Genomic DNA, 23,296 nt, shown 5'->3' with positions numbered 1-23,296 from the left:
TAGATAAGATAATAAATCCCTGTTTGCAATTACACTAAATCATCAAACCATTATTCAGTTTTTGATTAATTATTCCTTATTACCTAATTTTTAAAATAAACACAGCATTAATGAAAAACATTGAGTTTAGGAGTTCTTCTATTTGTACTCCAAATATTCTAGTCGTAAATAAATCCATAGCACTTATACTATTTTTTTAATGAACAAATTACTTTTTAAAATCGATTTTGTGATTAAATTAAAATGCGATAGTTTCCTATGTTTGCGATAATCGGCAATAGGGTACTGCACTATATGTATACTGCACAAGATACGTATCAGATCTCCCAAATATAACCTTTATAGCACCTAAAATATTACGTTAACTATATGCCAATTTATAAGGTAGTTATTTCTAATGCTTAATTTGAACTACCATTTGATACTTTAGTATTTACAAAAACATTAACAATTAAAGTTATTAATTTCGGGATATTTACCATGTTTTTTATTTTTGTTCGGTGGAGCTCGATATTTCGACATTGTCTACGAATGTCTTGTTCACGAGACTCAGTCTCGTGAACAAGACATTATCCCGAAATATCCCGAAATTAATAACTGTAATAATAAAAATAACCATGTTAGTTTAAAATCCAACATTAACAATGTCATAAATAAATGCAAAATAGCTAATTTCCATAATTTTAAATATGAAAATGTTCTATACAAACTTTTATTCTCTCAGTTAATGAAAAAACATTGTAACAGCTGTATTTTCTTTCACGTACCCATTTCCCTGTTTCCAACACGAAAAGTGGCCATTTTCGTCGAAACTTTCATCCGCAGTTCCATCCTCGTAATGTTATAATAAGTCTTTTTATTTATTAAGAAGGAAAATTTTGTTTATTTTTCAGGATTCACGCAAAAGCTGCTTATTTGTTTGATAAGGCTTTTTTGCTATTGCTAAGCGGAAGAGCTTATGGGCCACTTGATGGTAAGTGGTCACAAACGCCCATAGACAATGGCGGTGTAAGAAACATTAACTATTCCTTTCATCGCCAATGCGCCACCAACCTTGGGAACTAAGATGTTATATCCCTTATCCCTTGTGCCTGTAGTTGGATTATTAGTTTCGCAAGTTTCCCTGATTCTTCTCAACGTGCGACGGTAACTGCTTGTTTAAAATTAGTTTATAACGTGTCAAATTCTTGCAACTCTGCCCTGGTTTGAAGTGAAGCGGGTCGTCTTACACAAAGATAATTAATCATTAAGGGCGAAATAACAAAACGTAACCTCTTTACGAGGAGATAGAATGTCGGTAAACTTTATTATTTAATTTGTAAGACAATCGCGTTGACTGTCTTGTTTTTGTTTGAATCCAAGACTTGTCGTCTGATTTGTTTCTTTTAATGCAGTCGTGGTTATAATTATTCCAAGCAACCAGTATTTTCGTACATAAAATGTTTTTGAACAATAACACAAGGTAAAATTTTAGTTACATTTTTTGACAGTGTTAAAATATATTTTTTTATATTTCTTGATAGGCTTTACCGAAATACGAATATACTGTATCATATAAAAATTGTAGTTATACTGCATTTCAATGTACTGGCTTTGGGTTTTTTTTCGATTTTCGATGAATTCTCAGAAACACCACGGAGTCTGAAAGTTAGAAGTGCAAAATGCTAACTCAAAAATCTACCATCGTTTGGAAAATTTATTCAACCGTAAAACACTTCTGTGCTTCGTAAAGCACGTAAAGTTGGTCTTGCGCTTCAACTATTTCCGGTTTTATCGGTGTTGCTGTACCTGCGCATTTGAGAGTAAGGGAATAGATAATTCACCTGTGCTTGAAAGCGTATTTAATTGTCATGCGGTTTGGCTGATTTTATATATGGCCAAAATCGAAATAATTTTATTTTTTGAACGGTTTTCAATCTATTGATCTTCTTTGTTCTTACAATATCAATGTGTGTCAGTTGCTTCTGCTAAATTGGTTATGATTGCCTAGTACCAGAAAAAATAAGAACCGAATAAAAAACCAAAAAAAAATTAAGTTTTATCATATTATTTTTTCCTGTTCACAGATAATGGCGAATTGCTGAAATCATTCAGAGGCTTGTGGGTGAGGAGCTGATCCTGACTTTACATCATGACAAAGAAGTTTGAATTTAATTGGCAAATACCAGTACCGGAACCACTTCTACAGGTGAGTTATATTTTTATTTTAAACGGGCAGGAGACTCGCCTGATGGAAAGTGATTACCACAGCTCATGGAGATTTGCAACACCACGGGGCTTGCACGTGCGTCTAAGGAAACATTTCACTATTTCATTGATATTTTGTGGCATCTTATATAATTAAAAGTCTTCATCCAAGAAAAAGTTAATAGATTGTCCTATCAAGAATTTCTTCGTAACTCTATTCTGTTGAGCTGAAGCATTTTCCGTTCCATTAGACTATGAAACGGAAGGAGCAGAGAGTGTATCCGTATTTGCACGCGTTCGAGCTTTGCGTAGTTGGCTAATCTCCGAGAAAGGCCGGTTTGACCGTAATCGATCAGTAGAACATTAAAACGGTTTCACAACTATACATCATTATATTCTTAACCGCATAATAATAATTATCGAAGTTATTTTAATGACTATATTAATTGAAACAGCAATTAGTTAAATTCTATTGAATCGTTAGATAATTATGTAATTTCAAATAAGCTCTCACTAGCGTATAGAAAGACTAATTGGCAATTTCATTATAGTTGCATAATTATTACTTTTTTTAATGAAAAATGTAGACGGAAAAATAAATGGATACCTGGGTTATAGAAGGGCCACACGACACAGACTCAGCACATACATTTGTCCTACATTCACCTTTACAGACTTACAAGTCTAAGACTTTTTAGTACCCCCGACTTTTAATTTTGAGGATGCAGAGTTTTTCAAACAATTTGTAGTATCGTTGCAGACGTCAATTCATTAATAATGTTGCTCCAAATAATACGCAGACATACATATAGACATTCAATTCAAGCTCCGACTTCTTCATGCAAAGGTCAGACTTTTCGAATACACCGAATTTTGTGTGTTTTGTCGCTGCTAAGTTGCACAGACAAAATTCAATAGATATCTGAGTTGTGTGGATCTAGCATAAGTGATCACCACCACCCATAAACATTGGCCCCATATTTTAATCATTCCTTTCAATGCCACTAACCTTGAAAACTAAGATATTGTCCATTGTGTCTGTGCGGTATTTACACAGACAAGCTTGCATGAAGCCCAAAGGAGATAGACGATTATATAATATAATGTTAATACAAGACACATATAATACAAGTTCATTAGTAATTTTTCATATGCGGCCTGATAAAATACCTCATACACAAGCTAAGGTCACCGTGAAATGACCGTGCAATAGTGAAAAGGCACTTAAGCTGTTTTCCGCTAGATCATGTCACCCAGCTCAAACCGAACGACCGATGATCATTAATCATTCACCATCTCATGTCAAATCAGTCTTTGTTTTCATTTCTATACAGTATTAACTCGAAATATCTCGAATGTTCTATATAGTCTATATCATTGTTCAGGTTCAACAAAGCAGCGGATATTCAGTACGTTAATTAATTATCAATAATAAAATAGTTCGTTCGATACATATTACAATATGTTTGCTTTGAGTCGAAATGGACCTGAGGTCAGGCCGCTTATATTTTAGTCGATGATTGCTGGTTCAAGCTGGTTCATCTCGAGCTCGGCAATGAAGGAAAACATCATGAGGAAACCTAACTCAAACTCAAATGTGAGTTCACCAATCTACGGCGTGGTGGAATAAGCTCTTAACCATCCCCTCAAGGAATAATCCCTCAGATTAGGCCAGCTGTGGGAAATTTAGAGACTGCTACTATACATGTGGAATCTTTTATTTATTGGATAATTTAAACCGATTAATTCAAGTTGACCTATCTTTGGCTATAGATATGTTCTGGCAACTTAAGAGCTACAGGACACATCCGTGTTGCATTTAATTACAACACGAGATTGGCACCGAAGCAGACTTGGACAGCTCTATAACGGATCATGTTTAGCCCTAAGGTCTACCTAGACTTAATTTTATACAATACAAACCAAATATATATAACTCGTTCAATCGTCCGCTACTTTTTAAACTATTGCCGTTAAATCGACGGAGATACTTTGTGTCAGTGTGCAACAAATGTGCAGTGGTGTGCACCATTATTATGTTTTTATATAGTTATGATTGATTTGTGTCCTTTTATCCCCAGGGCGCAGTATTCGATAGATGGACCGAGGAGAAGGATAACACCGAATATGAACAGAATTGTTTGTTTAAAGTCGACGAATACGGTTTCTTTATCTATTGGAAGAGCGAAGGAAAGGTTTGTACATATCTATTTTCTGGAAATTTCTTATTTTTATGGTATAGGTTGCCGGGCGAGCATATGGGCCACCTGATGGTAAGTGGTCACCATCACCCATAGATAATGAAGCTGTAAGAAATATTAACTATACCTTACATCGTCAATGTGCCACCAACCTTGGGAACTAAGGTATTATGTCCCTTGTGCCCGTAGTTACACTGGCTCACTCACCCTTCAAACCAGAACACAACAATACTGAGTATTATTTGGCGGTAGAATTACTGATGAGTGGTACCTACCCAGACCGGCTTGCACAAAGCCCTACCACCATGTATTGAAAAAGTTCTAGTTTAACTAATTTCTGTACGAAATTATTCTTCTTGTTTTTTTTTTCAAAGACTTTTGAAATTTGTTATGTTATTAGTAGTAGATAGATCGAATTGGCAACTAATATTGGTTTTTGTTTATAGACAATAATTGTTTTGTTTGAAAACTAGCATCTAGATAGTGTAATGGGAAAAAATTAAGAACAATATGGCTCGAGTCGATCGTGGTGGAAGGCACTCACTAAAGTTTTACATACATATAATATATCACAAATAATTTCATAAATGGTATTACAGAAACTGAGCTAAGATGGCCCAGTCTTTAGAACGCGTGCATCTTAACCGATGATTGCGGGTTCAAACCCAGGCAAGCACCGCTGTTTCATGTGCTTAATTTGTCTTTATAATTCATCTCGTGCTCAGCGGTGAAGGAAAACATCGTGAGGAAACCTGCATGTGACAAATTTCATAGAAATTCTGCCACATGTGTATTCCACCAACCCGCATTTAAACAGTGTGGTGGAATGTGTTCCAAACCTTCTCCTCAAAGGGAGAGGAGGCCTTTAGCCCAGCAGTGGGAATTTACAGGCTGTGGTTGCATAGCTCGAGCCGATCATTACAAATAATTTCATAAATAATATTACAAAAACCTTTCATGTGTACAAACATATCGTTTTAATCAACTCGCGAATATTTCAATTTGCAAATGGGCTGAAAGTTTAATTTCAATTCATATCATTTGAATGTGGCTTCAACTACCATAAATTTTAATAATTATTCCCTCAATTGTTTGACAGATTATGTTTTATTAAATGATCATGGTCATTATTATTGTTCAACAAATTAAATATACGATCTGTGGTTTGTATTGGTAGGTACTAATACAATAAATGTGAAAGCAATTAGGTATATGACTTTTTAACTACTGAACCAAATTTAATGAATTTTGATGTGAAATAAGCTTGTTTTAGGGAAAGACATGGATTACAGTTTTATGCCTAACACCCAAAGACTATTTTCGTTTGCTCACTATGAGCGATAAATAGTCTGCTTTACCGATCGAGAATGACATATTGCGTTGCAATGATTTGATGTTCAGATTTAAAAGGTACTAAGAGTTTAAGACTTGATAAAGGAATTTATTTTGAAAACTGACGAAGGATTTTTTACTCTGAGTGTACAAGCACTTTTTGAAGTGAAGCTACCACCTTTCGGAATATACTCGTATGTAGATTTTACTGAGAAGAATCGGCAAAAAAATCAGTAGTTATACTTTTTCAACGTTTAAAAATACAAAGTAATGTTAGTTTGATACAATTATTTATTTATGTATGTTTGGAAGTCATCAAGTATTAACGATTTAACTAAATGTTGTGTTTAAACCAAATTACATAATTACATCATAGTCGTCATTGTCTGTTTATGCGTCTCCTTGTTCTGATATATTCGAAAACAGTTATTGTTTCCTATCCTATCTGTTTCCTATTTGTTTCCGTCAAGTGACAACTCAAATCATCATAGTTCAGTTCTTCAGTCATTTAAATGACAAAAACTAATTAAATACTCGTAATTGCTAAAAAATGAATCCGCAGTCTCGTTGACTATTGATGAATTCATGTTTCCACAAGCAAAAACAGTATCAGATATTTATTTCCCATAGGGTTTGAGTTTATGCATATGATATTAGTACAAAATAGGGTTGTCACTCGTGAAAAATTCATATATTTTATTCTAAGCTTGGGTGGCGCTTCGACAGTGTTTAATATTTCTGTCAGTGCTCACTTACCATTAGATAACCCATTTAACAGCTTACGTAACTATTTTAAATAAATAAAAAAATATTTATATAATATATAAGTTAACTACAAATCCTACTACTATATTTTGTCATCTTACGCGACTAGTACTCCCATAAATAAACGAGAAAGTTTTTGATTATAATCAGCACTATTTATATTAATAATAATTATATTCCCTAAATATATAGGAGCTGAGATGGCCCAGTGGTTAGAATGCGTGCATCTTAATCGATGATTTCGGGTTCAAACCCTGGCAAGCACCACTATATATATGTGCTTAATTTATGTTTATAATTCATCTCATGCTCGGTGGTGAAGGAAAACATCGCGAGGAAACCTGCATGTGTCTAATTTCACCGAAATTCTGACACATGTGCATTCCACCAACCCGCATTGGAACAGCGTGGTGGAATACGTTTGAAACTCCTTAATGGTAGAGGAGGCCTTAGCCCATCAGTGGGTAATTTACAGGCTGTTACTAATCACTAATCTAAACTAGATTCCCAGCTATATCAAATGCTCGTTCACGCGGTATAGATGTATGATCCCACGAAGACGCACCTCGTAGCTAGATTATACGACTAAGCTAATAATGTAAATGCGAAAGTAAGTTCGTCGTTATTTCACGGCGAAATCCCTTATAAAAGGTATGAAATTTTTTTATATCAACTATTTACTCAAATCCAGCACGAAATGTATGCAAGTTAAGCTCAATAGAGTTTGTATAAAGTTATTTCAAACCCAGTCACAAGATTTAACTGCTTGAAGCTTGTAAACACAGACTTACTGCCAGTTCTGAAATGATAACCAACGCTAAATTCACTTTATCTAAAATACTGGACTCTCATTGGTCCCCGATTGCGTCATCAAATGCCATCAGCCAATAGGCATTCAGCTAAAAGTCAAATTAGTTACTTTGATTAGCGTTTCATAAACTCGATAATAGAAACGGATAAATGAAATCAATCCAGAGACAAACAAACGGACGAAATTACTTGTGCCGATTTAAATACCGGTTTAATGATCAATAAAAGCACTCAGGTACGTATCAGAGAACACGATAAAGATAAAATGTTTGATGGCCGGCGAAGCTAATTTCGTAAGTAATCATTGCGTTTTAGTCTTGAGTAGGGTTGCCAGCATAAAAATAGTTACCAATTATTTTTTAATATGGCAAACCTAAAAAAATGTAAATACATATTCTGTTGCTTTTATTCCGTTATTCTTATTTTTATTTTATTTTTTTATGGAATAGGTTGGCGGACAATGACGCTGTAAGAAATATTAACTATTCCTTACATCGTCAATGCGCCACCAACCTTGGGAATTTAGATGCTCTGTCCCTTGTGCCTGTAGTTACACTGGCTCACTCACCCTTTAAACTGGAACACAACAATACTGCATATTGTTGTTTAGCGGTAGAATGTCTGATGAGTGGGTGGTACCTACCCAGGCGGGCTTGCACAAAGCCCTACCACCAAGTACCGGGCCTGCAAGATTTATATATATCGAATCGGTGAAAGATATTAGTCAATCAAGTGTAAAGCTTCTATATATATTTAATAAAGATTTTCTCTTATATTAAACTAGCGCCTTTCGGCTTCGGCTCGGCTTTGTGAACGGCGGTAAGCTGAGGGATTAAAGGTACCTACATATTGTGCTGAGAGAGTATTCGGTCTAAGCGCTCTACAAATCACTCAACAATCCAGCTGAGTATTTAGCCCGTCCTATTCACAGCTGACTAACTTTGATCATGTAATAAACTAGATATATATTTATTATTAATTTTTAATTATAATTCTAATTATAATAAAACATTTTAAAAATTTGAACAAATAGAATAACCGACTTCAAACAAAACACTATTTTAAAACAAATAAATATGCACTGAAAAGTAATAAAAATAATTGCGTATTCAACATATTTATAGAGTCCTACTAAGTCAAATGAAATGTAAAATATTAGACTACTTAAAAGTCGATTTACGATTATATAACGTAGTTATAGTTATTGTTATATTTTGAGCCGGTGTCACCCAAGAAAAACCCTACAGTATATATATAAAAAAAAAATACAGACGAATTGATAACCTCTTTTTGCAGTCGGTTGAAAAGGCGTGGCGTTGTGTTAATTGAGTTCTCGGTAGGATATACAAAAATAGAAATTATTTATCCTGAGTATTTAACTATTCTGCATTTGAATGCAACTGCGGTGGCCGAAACCGTTCAGGGCTCATATGCTCATATTATAAATGTTCAGAATATATTTCATGAGTCATATCACAACGAAATGTTGACAAGCTATTTTATAGAAATACTAGCGATCCGCCCCTTTCGCTCAGGTGCTATACTGATACTAAATATACTACAGAATGTCTTACAACGTTCACAGTTTTTCAGTCATTGGACAATACAAACCGCAACGTCTTACGGCATCAGTTTAGAGACCAAAATTATCTGTAGTTCTCTACTATATACCTACTCTATTTTTTATGCATATGAAATGAAACTTCCTCTTGTATCAATCTATCTATTGAAATAACCGCATCAAAAATCGTTGTGTAGATCTAAGCATACATAGAGACAGACAGCGACACACTTGCCGTCGCTAATTTGTTTTATACTACGTAATGATAATAATGATGACCTTGAAAGTTATGAAGTTATAACTAGTAAGAATAATATTTGTACATTTTTTTGTTAATATACAATTATGTTATAATTTAAGTCTTTTAGAATTATTATTAATATAATGGTCATTAGTAACTAGGTTAAGCCGTGACAGGCGCGTTCGCTTATGTAGGTCGTGCCGGTCATAGTCTGTTCTCATGTATTGACGTGATTGTCTACCTTCGTAGGTATATGAAAATTGAAAAATATCTGCACCGTATTCCATATTCAAATTGTCGTTTTGAATTTGGAATTCCGAATCGAAGACTTAAAATGCTTTAGCTTTTAGATCTGTATTGTAGTCTATGATCGTCTTTGTTAAATTGAATGAAATGAATGAATGTTTCAGATTTTGTCAACTTAAAATAAAATCGTCATCAAATATTTTCGAAAACAAAATAAGAATTGTCCAAATCGATTCACATTTGTTCGAAGGTAAACAACAACTCGTACCAATAATAGAACCTTTCTTTTTTTTTGTAGTCGATTAAAAAAAAGCATGCGTCTACTATAAGTGTCGATTTTTAAAACTTGATGCAAATATCCTTTTCGGGGTATACTTTTCTAGTTGCTACTTTATTTTTTGGCCACCATGACAGTAAGTGGCCATCACCTTCCGAAGACAATAAGAACTATTAAGTATACCCTACATCGCCAATACGCCACCAACCTTGGAAACCAAGAGATGTCTCTTATGCCTTTAGTTACACTGGCTTAGTCCCCTTCAAACCGGAACACAACAATACTGAGTACTACTGTTTAGTAGACTGCAATTTAATGCTATATTAATTTAAAATAAAAGATCTCTAAAACAGCACGTGAAATACATACTTATAGCATGTTTATAGCTAACACCGGCACGCGATGCAATGTTTCATTCATTATTTTTTTGTAATCCATTATCCGACATGCTTCACGCGCCGCCCTTTGTACTTTGGTACTATGTCACCTTACCTTTGAACACGTGCTAACAATAACTACAAAGTTTATACGAGAACGTATATAAAACATACTTTACTATAAATTAATTAGCTGCTTCGAGCAGTTACACCCACTCCTCCCTTCACACTCCCTCCCATGTGTCGTAGTGAGAGTAGCTCTATCCGTCAAGAAAGTAACTTTTTATATAAATCAGTTATCTAAAGTGTCGGGTAAAGACCCAGTCGAAAAGAGACCTAAGACCAAAACTATGTATTGACTTAGCTCAGCTCATTTTTCTAAATAAATTAAGTGTGGTAATAAAGACCTTTTTCAAATGAGGCATTGATTGGTTCTAAAAAAACATTACTGTTCTACTCGCAATCACAAATCATCACATATTTATTAGTCTTACGGTACCAGCATAGAAGCATACAAGTAATGTGGTCCATTTGCTAGTCTTCCTAAGCAAACGCATTTTATAAAATGAAACAGCCTATAAATGTCTTTCTGCTAGACAACGGCCTTTTTTTATCATTGCGATACTCCTATGCGGGTTGGATACATTTGTAGCAGTTTTATTTCATGCTAATTTCCTTACAAAGTTTTCCTTCATCACACAAATTAATAGCGAAAAACAAAATGCTCGCTAGGATTCAAATATACAATCACCGATTAAGATTCACGTGTTCTAACTAACGATGGCGGCTCGATTTGCTTTGATTATGTAAATATTAATTAAGACTCAGCTCGGCAAAATATGAAGGTTGAAAAGAGCAAAATTTAAATGAAATAGGTATTCATAGCGACACGTGATCAACGATTGACGGATGGAAAATTACTCAGACAATTGTTCATTTTGCGGCAATCAATCTAGTCGACGTTGCTTCACATTGGTCTTTCGACGAGTTTCTTACTTAATCTTATATATTTCAATTTTGATGTCCGTTTACGTTGCAACTGCCAATGCTTTCTATAAATGTATGAAATAATAGTAAAAAAAGTGGCCTATGTCCTTTCTTGGATTCTTTTCTTCATGTTTGCTTCACACCAAATTTCATGAAATTCGGTTCAGTGGTTTGGTCGTGAAAGAGCGACAGGCAGCCAGACAGACTGAGTTACTTTTACATTTATAATATTAATACGAGTATAGATAGAGTAGATATGAAAAGCTAAGACAATTATCAAATGTATGTTAGCAAAAATTTAATCTTAATACACTTGTGGTGTAATAAAACGCCTTTCTTCTTATTTATTAATATATTTCAGTACTTTCGGTGTGAACATTTAATACAAAGTACAACTTTTATACTGACAATACTAATTACTAGGGACAATAATTACGACCAGTTGACCAAGTGACTCTTGTCAGTGCTCCAGACCAATTAAAATTTTCGACCAGTCCATCGTTTTTTTTTATAATGCTCCCTATAAAAGTCAAATCACTTACTTTTTTAACAATATTGAATAAAATAGTCAAATCAAATACCCTTTAACAAGCTTAAATGTCAAATGAAAGATTTACTCAAAAACTAATGTAATTGCTTTAGAACATAGATAAACTAATAGAACAAGTAATATTTAAAAATAAAATATAAATTTTGAAAATCATCACAGTGGGTTCCTGAAAAATTTCTTCGAAAATTGTAGACATCAAATTTTTAGCTTTTATGTAACATATACATTTGCAAATTTTATTACAAATTCCACGACACATTCTGCACAATTACCCTCAACGAAAATGTTCGGGACAAAGTATTTCGAAATCTTGAAAACTACCGAACCGAAATATACTGAATATGGTTGAAAATGTTCTAAACATCATTACCTGCCCCTCAGCCTTGCCAGATTCCACTTGGATCAAGTCGGAGTGAGCTCCGAGTGTGCTTGAGAAGTTCCGAAGGTAGTTTGCAGTGAATTACTAAATCCGACCCAATTGTGACCAGAAGTATGACTGTTGAAATTAACATGTCTTTGAATGGGAACCGAGATGGCCCAATCATTAGAACGCGTGCATCATAACCAATGATTGAGGGTTCAAGCCCAGGCAAACACTATAATACAACTCGTGCTCGGCGATGAAGGAAAACATCGTGAGGAAACCTGCATGTGTCTAATTTCATAGAAATTGTATGTGTAATGTGTACTCCACCAACCCGCATTGGAACAGCGTGATGGAATATGTTTCCAGCCTTCTCGTACAGGTCTATAATAGAACCGATTGAAACCTAGTCACAATTATGTACAGTTAAAAAATAATGTTTTTTTTTTTTAATAAATATGAGACAACATCACATACATTACTCTGATCCCAATGTAAGTAGCTTAAGCACTTGTGTTATGGAAAATCAGAAGTAACGACGGTACCACAAACACCCAGGCCCAAGACAACATAGAAAACTATTGGTATTCTACAGCGACTCGGCCAGGAATCGAACCCGGAACCTCGGAGTGGCGTACCCATGAAAACCGGTGTACACACGACTCGAGCACGAAGGTCATCAAATTTATTTATTTGTTTACAATATATATTTCCAAAATTTTCGATATTATATAAATCCATAAAAGTGACATGACATCTCAACGGGAGGCCATGTTTGATGTTTACGGGTGCGTTCAGGAAGCTGTGTTAAAATGTTTATTTTTTGTTTTCACGACTTATATATAAAGTAGATATTTGACATTCAAAACGTTTATAAAGGGTTTATAATATGAAAAGTAAATATTAAACAGCAGTGCGATTTTGTAAGACATCACTTCGCATGTATCTTATAAATTACATAGACATTCACATATCACAATCTGACATTTCATACTCATATTATTTTGAGATTCTTGTGAGTTTTCTTGTTACAGAATAACCCTACAACTAAGCTCTACATTATTTGTTTAATTTTATTCATTTCACGCGAACGAAGCTGACTTTTCATCTAGTCAATAAATATATATTCTACTTGTTAAGCTTGCGTTTATTCATCATGTTCCATATCGAATATCAGATTGCTCGATCGTGTTCTACAATGAACGATCGTTTTCTATTATGTTCTTATAAAATAGTTACTCACTGTTACTTACCATGCCGAAGACAGATGGTAGTCACTCTGCCAACTGTCAAAACTGTTATATCGATGCTTTCAAATATGACCTAGTTTGAATCTGGTTAATTTCCACAGGAAAACAGTGAATTTCTTGCCGTTTATTCTCTTTAAAAATTATTTTGAACTGCAGTGCGATTAACTAAGAATTCATTTCGTATCTCATTCGTGAAATATTGACGACATACTTACGATGATAGGTTATGTTGATACGTGTATACTAGCATTTTTGTAATTATTTATGTCATTTTCATTTTTATGTCATTTCACGCTGGTGTTTGAGGGTATAAAACCCGCTGAGTATCTTTCGTCGGTTCTTCTCAGGTCAGGGTATTTTCTTTTCCGAACCGGTGGTACTGTTTCAATTGCCAATTTGAGTTTGAGTTTGAGTATGGCTGATGTTAAAATTTATAAATGATTGAGACCCTGACAGATGCTCAACTAAGCTGGACATATTATAGTGCACAATGACAGGTGTGTTTTCTATTCCCTCACATAGTTAAGAAAAAAGAGTAAAAGATAGGAAACATATTTATTTTTTGATGGAAAACCCAATGACCATCAGCCCGACCGGAGGTTTGAACGATCTTCGGTCTTCTATCTAGCCCCCAGATCAACGAGGCATTATATAACTACATAATGATCAGAAATGCTTTTCATAAATGCTCCGAATTTATATCAGAAAATAATTACCATCGATTTGTTTCCATTGGAAAATAAACTCTCGGCTCTTTTGTGAATTCATTGATTCTCGAGTATCTTATATATCTTCTATTTAATTAGGAGCTGATGTGGTTTGTTGCGTTAGAACACAGCACAATGTTCCGTTCATAAGGTTTAATGTCACATGTTAATCAAATTATATTGCTGTGAAGCTTCGTTAGTCTAATAACTAGCTTATAAGGTTATAGATCAAAAGTTCTATGTTCAAATCCCAGGCCAATAAAATGGCTAGGGTTATGATAATAAATCTTCAAGAGTTTCGAAGTTTGTTGTATTTATACTTCTTTACATCGAAAAGCAATAATTTATATATCACTAAATTTAAATATCATGTTAAATTTTATTTTTAATAATAGTTAAGACATTATACCAGTCAGGATTATATAAATGATTGATGATAAATTATAAAGAATATAGGTATATGTGTATGATTATTACATGTACTTTTTTTAAATATAAATCCTAAGTTTCATTTCTGTTATTCTAGGTAAAATAGAATGATGAAGACCGTGACTAAATGACGAAACAAGAGTCTAATAAATTTAATAAAATATATATGGTTTTTCCACGTAAAACCTGATGTTACTTTGTTTCTTTGTTTACTTTTCTCCTGTTATGTCAGCTTTCCATCCAATCCGATTAAAAAGAGGGGATAAAGAGGGTATATCTGTTGATACACATTCTTGTACAATATGTGTGTCTTAATTAATAGTGTTAGAGATTGACCCACGGCGATATTACTTAGGCAATACTTTTTTATGTCCTATTCGTTTAAAAGGGGGGAATGTGTTTGGGTCATTTATTATTACTTCTCAATAAGAATACATCGTAAGACATATTATCCTGGCTTTATTTTTAAAAACAATGTCAATCTCTAAATGTCAAACTGGACCAAGGAGTCTTCTCTTGATGTTAAGGCTTTTTTTAAGCTTATGTAACCAGTACACGTGTAGTGGATCTCTAGACACAGGGTTCTTGGGTCGAGATGAATAATAAATACAATATACACTGAAAATTTCATTCTTGCTGTTTCTCGTTTAAACCTAAAGAGATAAAACGAAATTTGGATTAAATTAGTTAGGTTTTTAGGTTTCAATTAGAAATCGTCGTATTAATAAGGGTATTATAAATTAACACTAATTATTTTGACTGATGATCTACATACATTCATGCATTGTTAGATTTTTACAACAAATGTATTATTATTCATTTACATGAGAATTATTAAGTCCGTAAATATATACATATATGAATAAAAAATAGTTCCTGTAGAAATAATAACCCCGTGGAATGGTGGCTATAGTAGCAATTCCAATCTTCTGGGCAAAAAACGAACCAGCTCCTCTGTCACCAGTGAAGGCGAAGTGTTATAATCTTAATGAAGCTTTTTGCATCACTACTCCAAGGACCAGCTGTTTCAACAGAAATAATAAAAAATATTATGAGTAAATGTTCTTACAAAAATCGACTTCAAATACGCCCATAAAACACACAATTATTTATTGTAAAGAAAATTAGAACTCATAAAAAAATCACCTCGAAAGTGGACAATATATAGCATACAATACACACATATGTATGTAGAATATATAGAATAAGGGATGGGTGGCGGGCAAAAATATAATTGAAATGAAAAATATAATTGAAATGAAATGGAATCTCTTAAAACAAAATTTCTGTAAATATTTCATTCTAACCCTCGTACCTATAGCTGTTAAGCTACCTGCATTTAAAGTAAAACATTTTATTTAACTTCAAACAGTAAGACGAAATTAATGATGTACCAAATTATCCTCCGACATGAAAAGGAACTCTCGCTCGTACAAGTGTGTGAAAGTGATCCTTTTTCAGGCTAAGTGGCGACCCCAATTATCAACCTATTCAATTACAAATGATTTCGTCCTTATGTACTATATATGTACCGACTAAGTACCGACATTGTCTTGTGACTAAATATACTGAGGCCGCAAATCGAAATCCTGAGTTCAAACGCCAGGTCGAGCCTATAAAAAGTTGGAAGAGGATTCAGCCCTGAGCCTCAAAGCACATTAAGTCGTTGCATCTTCTTATCGTGACAGAATAGAGGGTACCCTTGTTTGCACCCACACTTATGCGCTATGGTAAACCTTCCTTAAATAGCTCATATCCTTTAAGAATGGTTGTTGATAAGTTTTCAGAGTTCACTTACAACTCTATAATACGCCACGATAAATGTATTTAGTCATATACCTACTCCTATTCGATTCAATTCCCTGCTAGTCATCTTTGAATGTTATATTCACATTCATTTGTTACGTATTTCAGTCTATAAACACATTCATAAACTGGATGCGTCCATCAATGTTTCCGTCTCCGACACCTCGCTGTACAGTGACATTCGCTGTCTAGAATGCGAACGTATCTGGGTCGCTCCGTCGCTCCGCTGACGTGACGAACAAACAACTTCACAAAGACCCTTTCAATGAGCTGTTCAGTGATACGTATAGCGCTCTATTTTCTACATATTCGATTTTAACTATAGAGCCGAGATGGTGATAGACGGTTCAAACACGGCTAAGCATTATTTTCATGTGCTTTATTGCTGTATATTATTAACTCTTTTTAGGGTTACGTGCCCAAAAAAAAAAAAACTCGCACATGGCCGTTTTATTATTTCATAGGTAAGCGGATGAGCAAATGGACCAGCTAGGTTGGCGATCGTGACTACACATAGACAATGCAACTCTAAGAATTATTGCTACCCTTGGGAACTAAGATGTTTTCTTAAACCGAAACAGTACGATACTGAGTAATGGTTTTCGAAGGTAGAATATCTGACAGGCGGGTAGTTCCGCCCTATACGGGTTTGCACAAAGACCAACTTTGTAAAAGACTATTATTATTTTGACGCACATTGTAACTCTATAGTCATTACACGAGACGCAGATCATCAATAAATCTCTAAAAATACAAAAATATAATGCACATTCATTATTTATATTGCGTCTTTTCAAGCGACAAATATGGTGATAACAAATAAAACTAAATTCCATAATTAACACAACCCAGCTCGATTATCAGTGAATAAAACAAAGAAATTATACAACGCTAAGAATTCCCAGTCTCAGTGCTGATAAGGTCATTCGCTTTCCGCGATTACCCCGTTAATATCCGACCGGAATCCTTACAGTACTTCTGGGACGTAATATCCGTGCAATATCTTTATACGACTTCAGCAAATGGTTCGAGGAAATGAACTCACTTAAGTTGGAGTTCGAAGGACAGGATCAAAACAAAAGGTAGCACGTGATAGCCGCTGAGGAGAATGATTGGATGAATTAGATGAATAACAGCCCTTTGAAACCTAGTCACAATTATGTACAGTAAAAAAATAATGATTAATTTTTTGACAATTTATATTTCCAAAATTTTCGATATTATATAACTCCATAAAACTCAGTGACATGACATTTCAACGGGAGGCCATGTTTGACGTTTATGGGTGCGTTCAGGAAGCTATGTTAAAAAGTTTATTGTTTGTTTTCACGACTTATATAAAAAGTAGATATTTGACATTCAAAATGTAAAGGGTTTATAATACGAAAAGATAATATTAAAAAGCATTGCGATTTTGTAGGCCATCATTCGCAATGTATCTTATAAATTTTATAATTATTATAGACATATACATATCACAATCTGACATTTCACAATCGTATTCTTGTGAGATTCAAATTTCTTGTTACAGATTAACCCTACTATGCTCTACATTATTTATTTAAGTTTATTCATTTCACGCGAGCGAAGCTGACTTTTCATCTAGTCAATAAATATATATTCTACTTGTTAAGCTTGCGTTTATTCCATCATGTTCCATATCGAATATCAGATTGCTCGATCGTGTTCTACAGTGAACGATCGTTTTCTATTATGTTCTTATAAAATGGTTACTCACTGTTACTTACCATGCCGAAGACAGATGGTAGTCACTCTGCCAACTGTCAAAACTGTTATATCGATGCTTTCAAATATGACCTAGTTTGAATCTGGTTAATTTCCACAGGAAAACAGTGAATTTCTTGCCGTTTATTCACTTTAAAATGTATTTTGAACTGCAGTGCGATTCAGTAAGAATTCATTTCGTATCTCACTCGTGAAATATTGACGACAAACTTACGATGATAGGTTATGTTAATACGTGTATACTAGCATTTTTGTAATTATTTATGTCATTTTCATTTTTATGTCATTTCACGCTGGTGTTTGAGGGTATAAAACCCGCTGAGTTTCTTTCGTCGGTTCTTCTCAGGTCAGGGTATTTTCTTTTCCGAACCGGTGGTACTGTTTCAATTGCCAATTTGAGTTTGAGTTTGAGTATGGCTGATGTTAAAATTTATAAATGATGGAGACCCTGACAGATGCTCAACTAAGCTGGACATATTATAGTGCACAATGACAGGTGTGTTTTCTATTCCCTCACATAGTTAAGAGTAAAAGATAGGAAACATATTTATTTTTTGATGGAAAACCCAATGACTTTATCAGCCCGACCGGAGGTTTGAACGATCTTCGGTCTTCTATCTAGCCCCCAGATCAACGAGGCATTATATAACTACATAATGATCTGAAATGCTTTTCATAAATGCTCCGAATTTATATCAGAAAATAAATACATCGATTTGTTTCCATTGGAAAATAAACTCTCGGCTCTTTTATGAATTCATTGGTTCTCGAGTATCTTATATACCTTCTATTTAATTAAGAGCTGATGTGGTTTGTTGCATTAGAACACAGCACAATGTTCCGTTCATCTGGTTTAATGTCACACGTTAATCAAATTATATGCATGTGAAGGTTCGTTAGTCTAATAACTAGCTTATAAGGTTATAGATCAAAAGTTTGTTGTTCAAATCCCAGGCCAATAAAATGGCTAGGGTTATCTGATAATAAATCTTCAAGAGTTTCGAAGTTTGTTGTATTTATGCTTCTTTACATCGAAAAGCAATAATATATATATCACTAAATTTAAATGTCATCTTAAATTAATTTATTTTTAATAATAGTTAAGACATTATACAAGTCAGGATTACATAAATGATTGATGATAAATTATAAAGAATATAATATGTGTATCATTATTACATGTACTTTTTTTTATATATAAATCCTAAGTTTCATTTCTGTTATTCTACCAAGATTGATTGACATGATTCTATTCTGCAGTCATCTGTAAATGACGAAACAAGAGTCTAATAAATTTAATAAAATAGATATTGTTTTTCCACGTAAACCTGATGTTCCTTTGTTTTTTCTTTTGTCCTGTTATGTCAAGTTTCCGTCCTATCCAATTAAAAAGAGATAAAGAGTGTATATCCGTTGATACACATTCTTGTACAATATGTGTGTCTTAATTAATAGTGTTAGAGATTGACCCACGGCGATATTACTTAGGCAATACTTTTTTATGTCCTATTCGTTTAAAAGGGGGGAATGTGTTTGGGTCATTTATTATTACTTCTCAATAAGAATACATCGTAAGACATATTATCCTGGCTTTATTTTTAAAAACAATGTCAATCTCTAAATGTCAAACTGGACCAAGGAGTCTTCTCTTGATGTTAAGGCTTTTTTTAAGCTTATGTAACCAGTACACGTGTAGTGGATCTCTAGACACAGGGTTCTTGGGTCGAGATGAATAATAAATACAATATACACTGAAAATTTCATTCTTGCTGTTTCTCGTTTAAACCTAAAGAGATAAAACGAAATTTGGATTAAATTAGTTAGGTTTTTAGGTTTCAATTAGAAATCGTCGTATTAATAAGGGTATTATAAATTAACACTAATTATTTTGACTGATGATCTACATACATTCATGCATTGTTAGATTTTTACAACAAATGTATTATTATTCATTTACATGAGAATTATTAAGTCCGTAAATATATACATATATGAATAAAAAATAGTTCCTGTAGAAATAATAACCCCGTGGAATGGTGGCTATAGTAGCAATTCCAATCTTCTGGGCAAAAAACGAACCAGCTCCTCTGTCACCAGTGAAGGCGAAGTGTTATAATCTTAATGAAGCTTTTTGCATCACTACTCCAAGGACCAGCTGTTTCAACAGAAATAATAAAAAATATTATGAGTAAATGTTCTTACAAAAATCGACTTCAAATACGCCCATAAAACACACAATTATTTATTGTAAAGAAAATTAGAACTCATAAAAAAATCACCTCGAAAGTGGACAATATGTAGCATACAATACACACATATGTATGTAGAATATATAGAATAAGGGATGGGTGGCGGGCAAAAATATAATTGAAATGAAAAATATAATTGAAATGAAATGGAATCTCTTAAAACAAAATTTCTGTAAATATTTCATTCTAACCCTCGTACCTATAGCTGTTAAGCTACCTGCATTTAAAGTAAAACATTTTATTTAACTTCAAACAGTAAGACGAAATTAATGATGTACCAAATTATCCTCCGACATGAAAAGGAACTCTCGCTCGTACAAGTGTGTGAAAGTGATCCTTTTTCAGGCTAAGTGGCGACCCCAATTATCAACCTATTCAATTACAAATGATTTCGTCCTTATGTACTATATATGTACCGACTAAGTGCCTCATTGTCTTGAGACTAAATATACTGAGGCCGCAAATCGAAATCCTGAGTTCAAACGCCAGGTCGATCCTATAAAAAGTTGGAAAAGTGTTCAGTCCTGAGCCTCAAAGCACATTAAGTCGTTGCATCTTCTTATCGTGGCAGAATAGATGGTACCCTTGTTTGCACCCACACTTATGCGCTATGGTAAACCTTGCTTAAAGAGCTCATCTCCTTTAAGAATGGTTGTTGATAATTTTTCAGAGTTCACTTAGAACTCTATAATACGCCACCATACATGTATTTAATCTTACACCTACTCCTATTCGATTCAATTCCCAGCTAGTCATCTTTGTATGTTATATTCACATTCATTTGTTACGTATTTCAGTCTATAAACACATTCATAAACTGGATGCGTCCATCAATGTTTCCGTCTCCAACACCTCGCTGTACAGTGACATTCGCTGTCTAGAATGCGAACGTATCTGGGTCGCTCCGTCGCTCCGCTGACGTGACGAACAAACAACTTCACAAAGACCCTTTCAATGAGCTGTTCAGTGATACGTATAGCGTTCTATTTTCTACATATTCGATTTTAACTATAGAACCGAGGTGATAGACAGTTCAAACCCGGGTAAGCATTATTTTCATGGGCTTTATTTCTATATTTTATTAACTCTTTTAGGGTTACGTGTCCAAAAAAAAAAACTCGCACATGGCCGTTTTATTATTTCATAGGTAGGCGGATGAGCAAATGGACCAGCTAGGTAGGCGATCGTCACCACACATAGACAATGGCACTCTAAGAAATATTGCTACCCTTGGGAACTTAGATGATTTCTTTAACCGAAACAGTACGATACTGAGTAATGCTTTTCGAAGGTAGAATATCTGACAGGCGGGTAGTTCCGCCCTATACGGGTTTGCACAAAGACCAACTTTGTAAAAGACTATTATTATTTTGACGCACATTGTAACTCTATAGTCATTACACGAGACGCAGATCATCAATAAATCTTTAAAAATACAAAAATATAATGCACATTCATTATTTATATTGCGTCTTTTCAAGCGACAAATATGGTGATAACAAATAAAACTAAATTCCATAATTAACACAACCCAGCTCGATTATCAGTGAATAAAACAAAGAAATTATACAACGCTAAGAATTCCCAGTCTCAGTGCTGATAAGGTCATTCGCTTTCCGCGATTACCCCGTTAATATCCGACCGGAATCCTTACAGTACTTCTGGGACGTAATATCCGTACAATATCTTTATACGACTTCAGCAAATGGTTCGAGGAAATGAACTCACTTAAGTTGGAGTTCGAAGGACAGGATCGAAACAAAAGGTAGCACGTGATAGCCGCTGAGGAGAATGATTGGATGAATTAGATGAATAACAGCCCTTTGCTAGGCTCAATGCCAACGCCGTATTAAAAGGCTACTAAGGATCACCCAAGTTAAGAGAACTAAATCGTGACGCCATCGAAAATATTCTAATTATAAAAAAAATAGAGTCATTAAATTAATTTAAAATTTGTGTATTAGGGGCTGAGACTAGTCTATCCTGGACCAGATCTTTGTAGATTTCCAAAAGTTTCTCCAAACCAGTGTTCAATAAATCAGCGGCAAAAAGTACACATGAATAATAAACACAAAAAAAACACATGAAAATTCAATGGTACCATTGGTACCGACGCTCCTCGCTTAAGATTCACCTTTTTTGGCCACTAGATTAATCTTTGTTATTAATCGTAAAGTACTATTTCAATTCGTTAGTTGTAAGTATAAATAGTAATAGTAAGACCTTATTTGGGATTATGGAAATTGAAACTTTTTAGCAAGCGTATAAGTGTAGCAACAGAAAAACTTTAGGATCAACAAATTAAAATAAAAGCGAGCGAAAAGCTTTCTTCCAGACTGTTCTAGAAAATAAAATAACAAATAGAAAACATAATAGAAAAATCCCGTCAAGGATTAAGTAATCTAAATACTACGTAAAATGTTTTTTTACACAATTACCCAAAAAAAAAAGTGGGTTTCTAATTCCGCCATAACTTTTAAATGCCTAACAGATTTACATGACTGCGGTATCGTTAGAGTCCTTACATCTCCCAGACTGACGTTTATTGTTCATGTTTTAAAAAGTAAGTAACAGCCTGTAAATTTCCCACTGCTGGGCTAAGGCCTCCTCCCCCACTATATAGAAGGTTTTGGAACATATTCCACCACGCTATTCCAATGCGGGTTGGTGGAATGCACATGTGGCAGAATTTCGATGAAATTGGACACATGCCGGTTTCCTCACGATGTTTTACTTCACTGCCGAGCATGAGATGTATTATAAACATAAATTAGGCACATATGTATATATAGTCGTCCTTGCCTGGGCTAGAATCCGCAATCATCGGTTAAGATGCATGCATTCTAACCACTGGGCCATTTCAGCTCGTTCATGTTATGCTTCAATCATAATATTGTGTAATTTTAAGGTTGTGTCCAATTCGACATATTTGTATTACCCAAAAATGTTTACTTCTTATGAAAATCAGCTAGCAACTTTTTTCTTGATTTTGAAATTAAATATTACTTATGTAAACATATGAAGCGTCAACATTACGAGAAATTCGCAACTTTTGTTGTTAACAAACATTGTTACAAAGTTGTATAATTCATTGTGACTTTCTAAAGAATTGTCAACATTCGCAAACGCAAATTGGCAATTATTATAATGGAAACGCAACTTTACGCCTCGTATAAAAATGTTCAGATGACTTTAAGAGTCAATATAATCA

At 34.1% G+C, this 23,296-nt stretch overlaps 1 protein-coding gene across 2 annotated transcripts in view; it reads left to right on the top strand.

The window, feature by feature from the left end:
- Positions 1 to 2,064: 2,064 nt before the first annotated feature.
- The window catches only part of LOC124535701 (1-phosphatidylinositol 4,5-bisphosphate phosphodiesterase), a 52,435-nt gene continuing 31,203 nt past the window's right edge, over positions 2,065 to 23,296 (top strand). For both annotated transcript variants that reach the window (XM_047112009.1, XM_047112010.1), the window contains exons 1-2: positions 2,065 to 2,188; positions 4,269 to 4,382. In XM_047112009.1, the coding sequence (XP_046967965.1) occupies positions 2,132 to 2,188; positions 4,269 to 4,382 (171 nt within the window). In that variant the 5' untranslated portion in view covers positions 2,065 to 2,131. The remainder of the gene's footprint in view (positions 2,189 to 4,268; positions 4,383 to 23,296) is intronic.

This window comes from Vanessa cardui, chromosome 15 (assembly GCF_905220365.1).
Source record: "Vanessa cardui chromosome 15, ilVanCard2.1, whole genome shotgun sequence".
Classification (NCBI taxonomy): domain Eukaryota; kingdom Metazoa; phylum Arthropoda; class Insecta; order Lepidoptera; family Nymphalidae; genus Vanessa; species Vanessa cardui.
The sequence above is the reverse complement of the archived record's forward strand: the minus strand, read 5'-3'. Positions and strand labels throughout refer to the sequence as shown.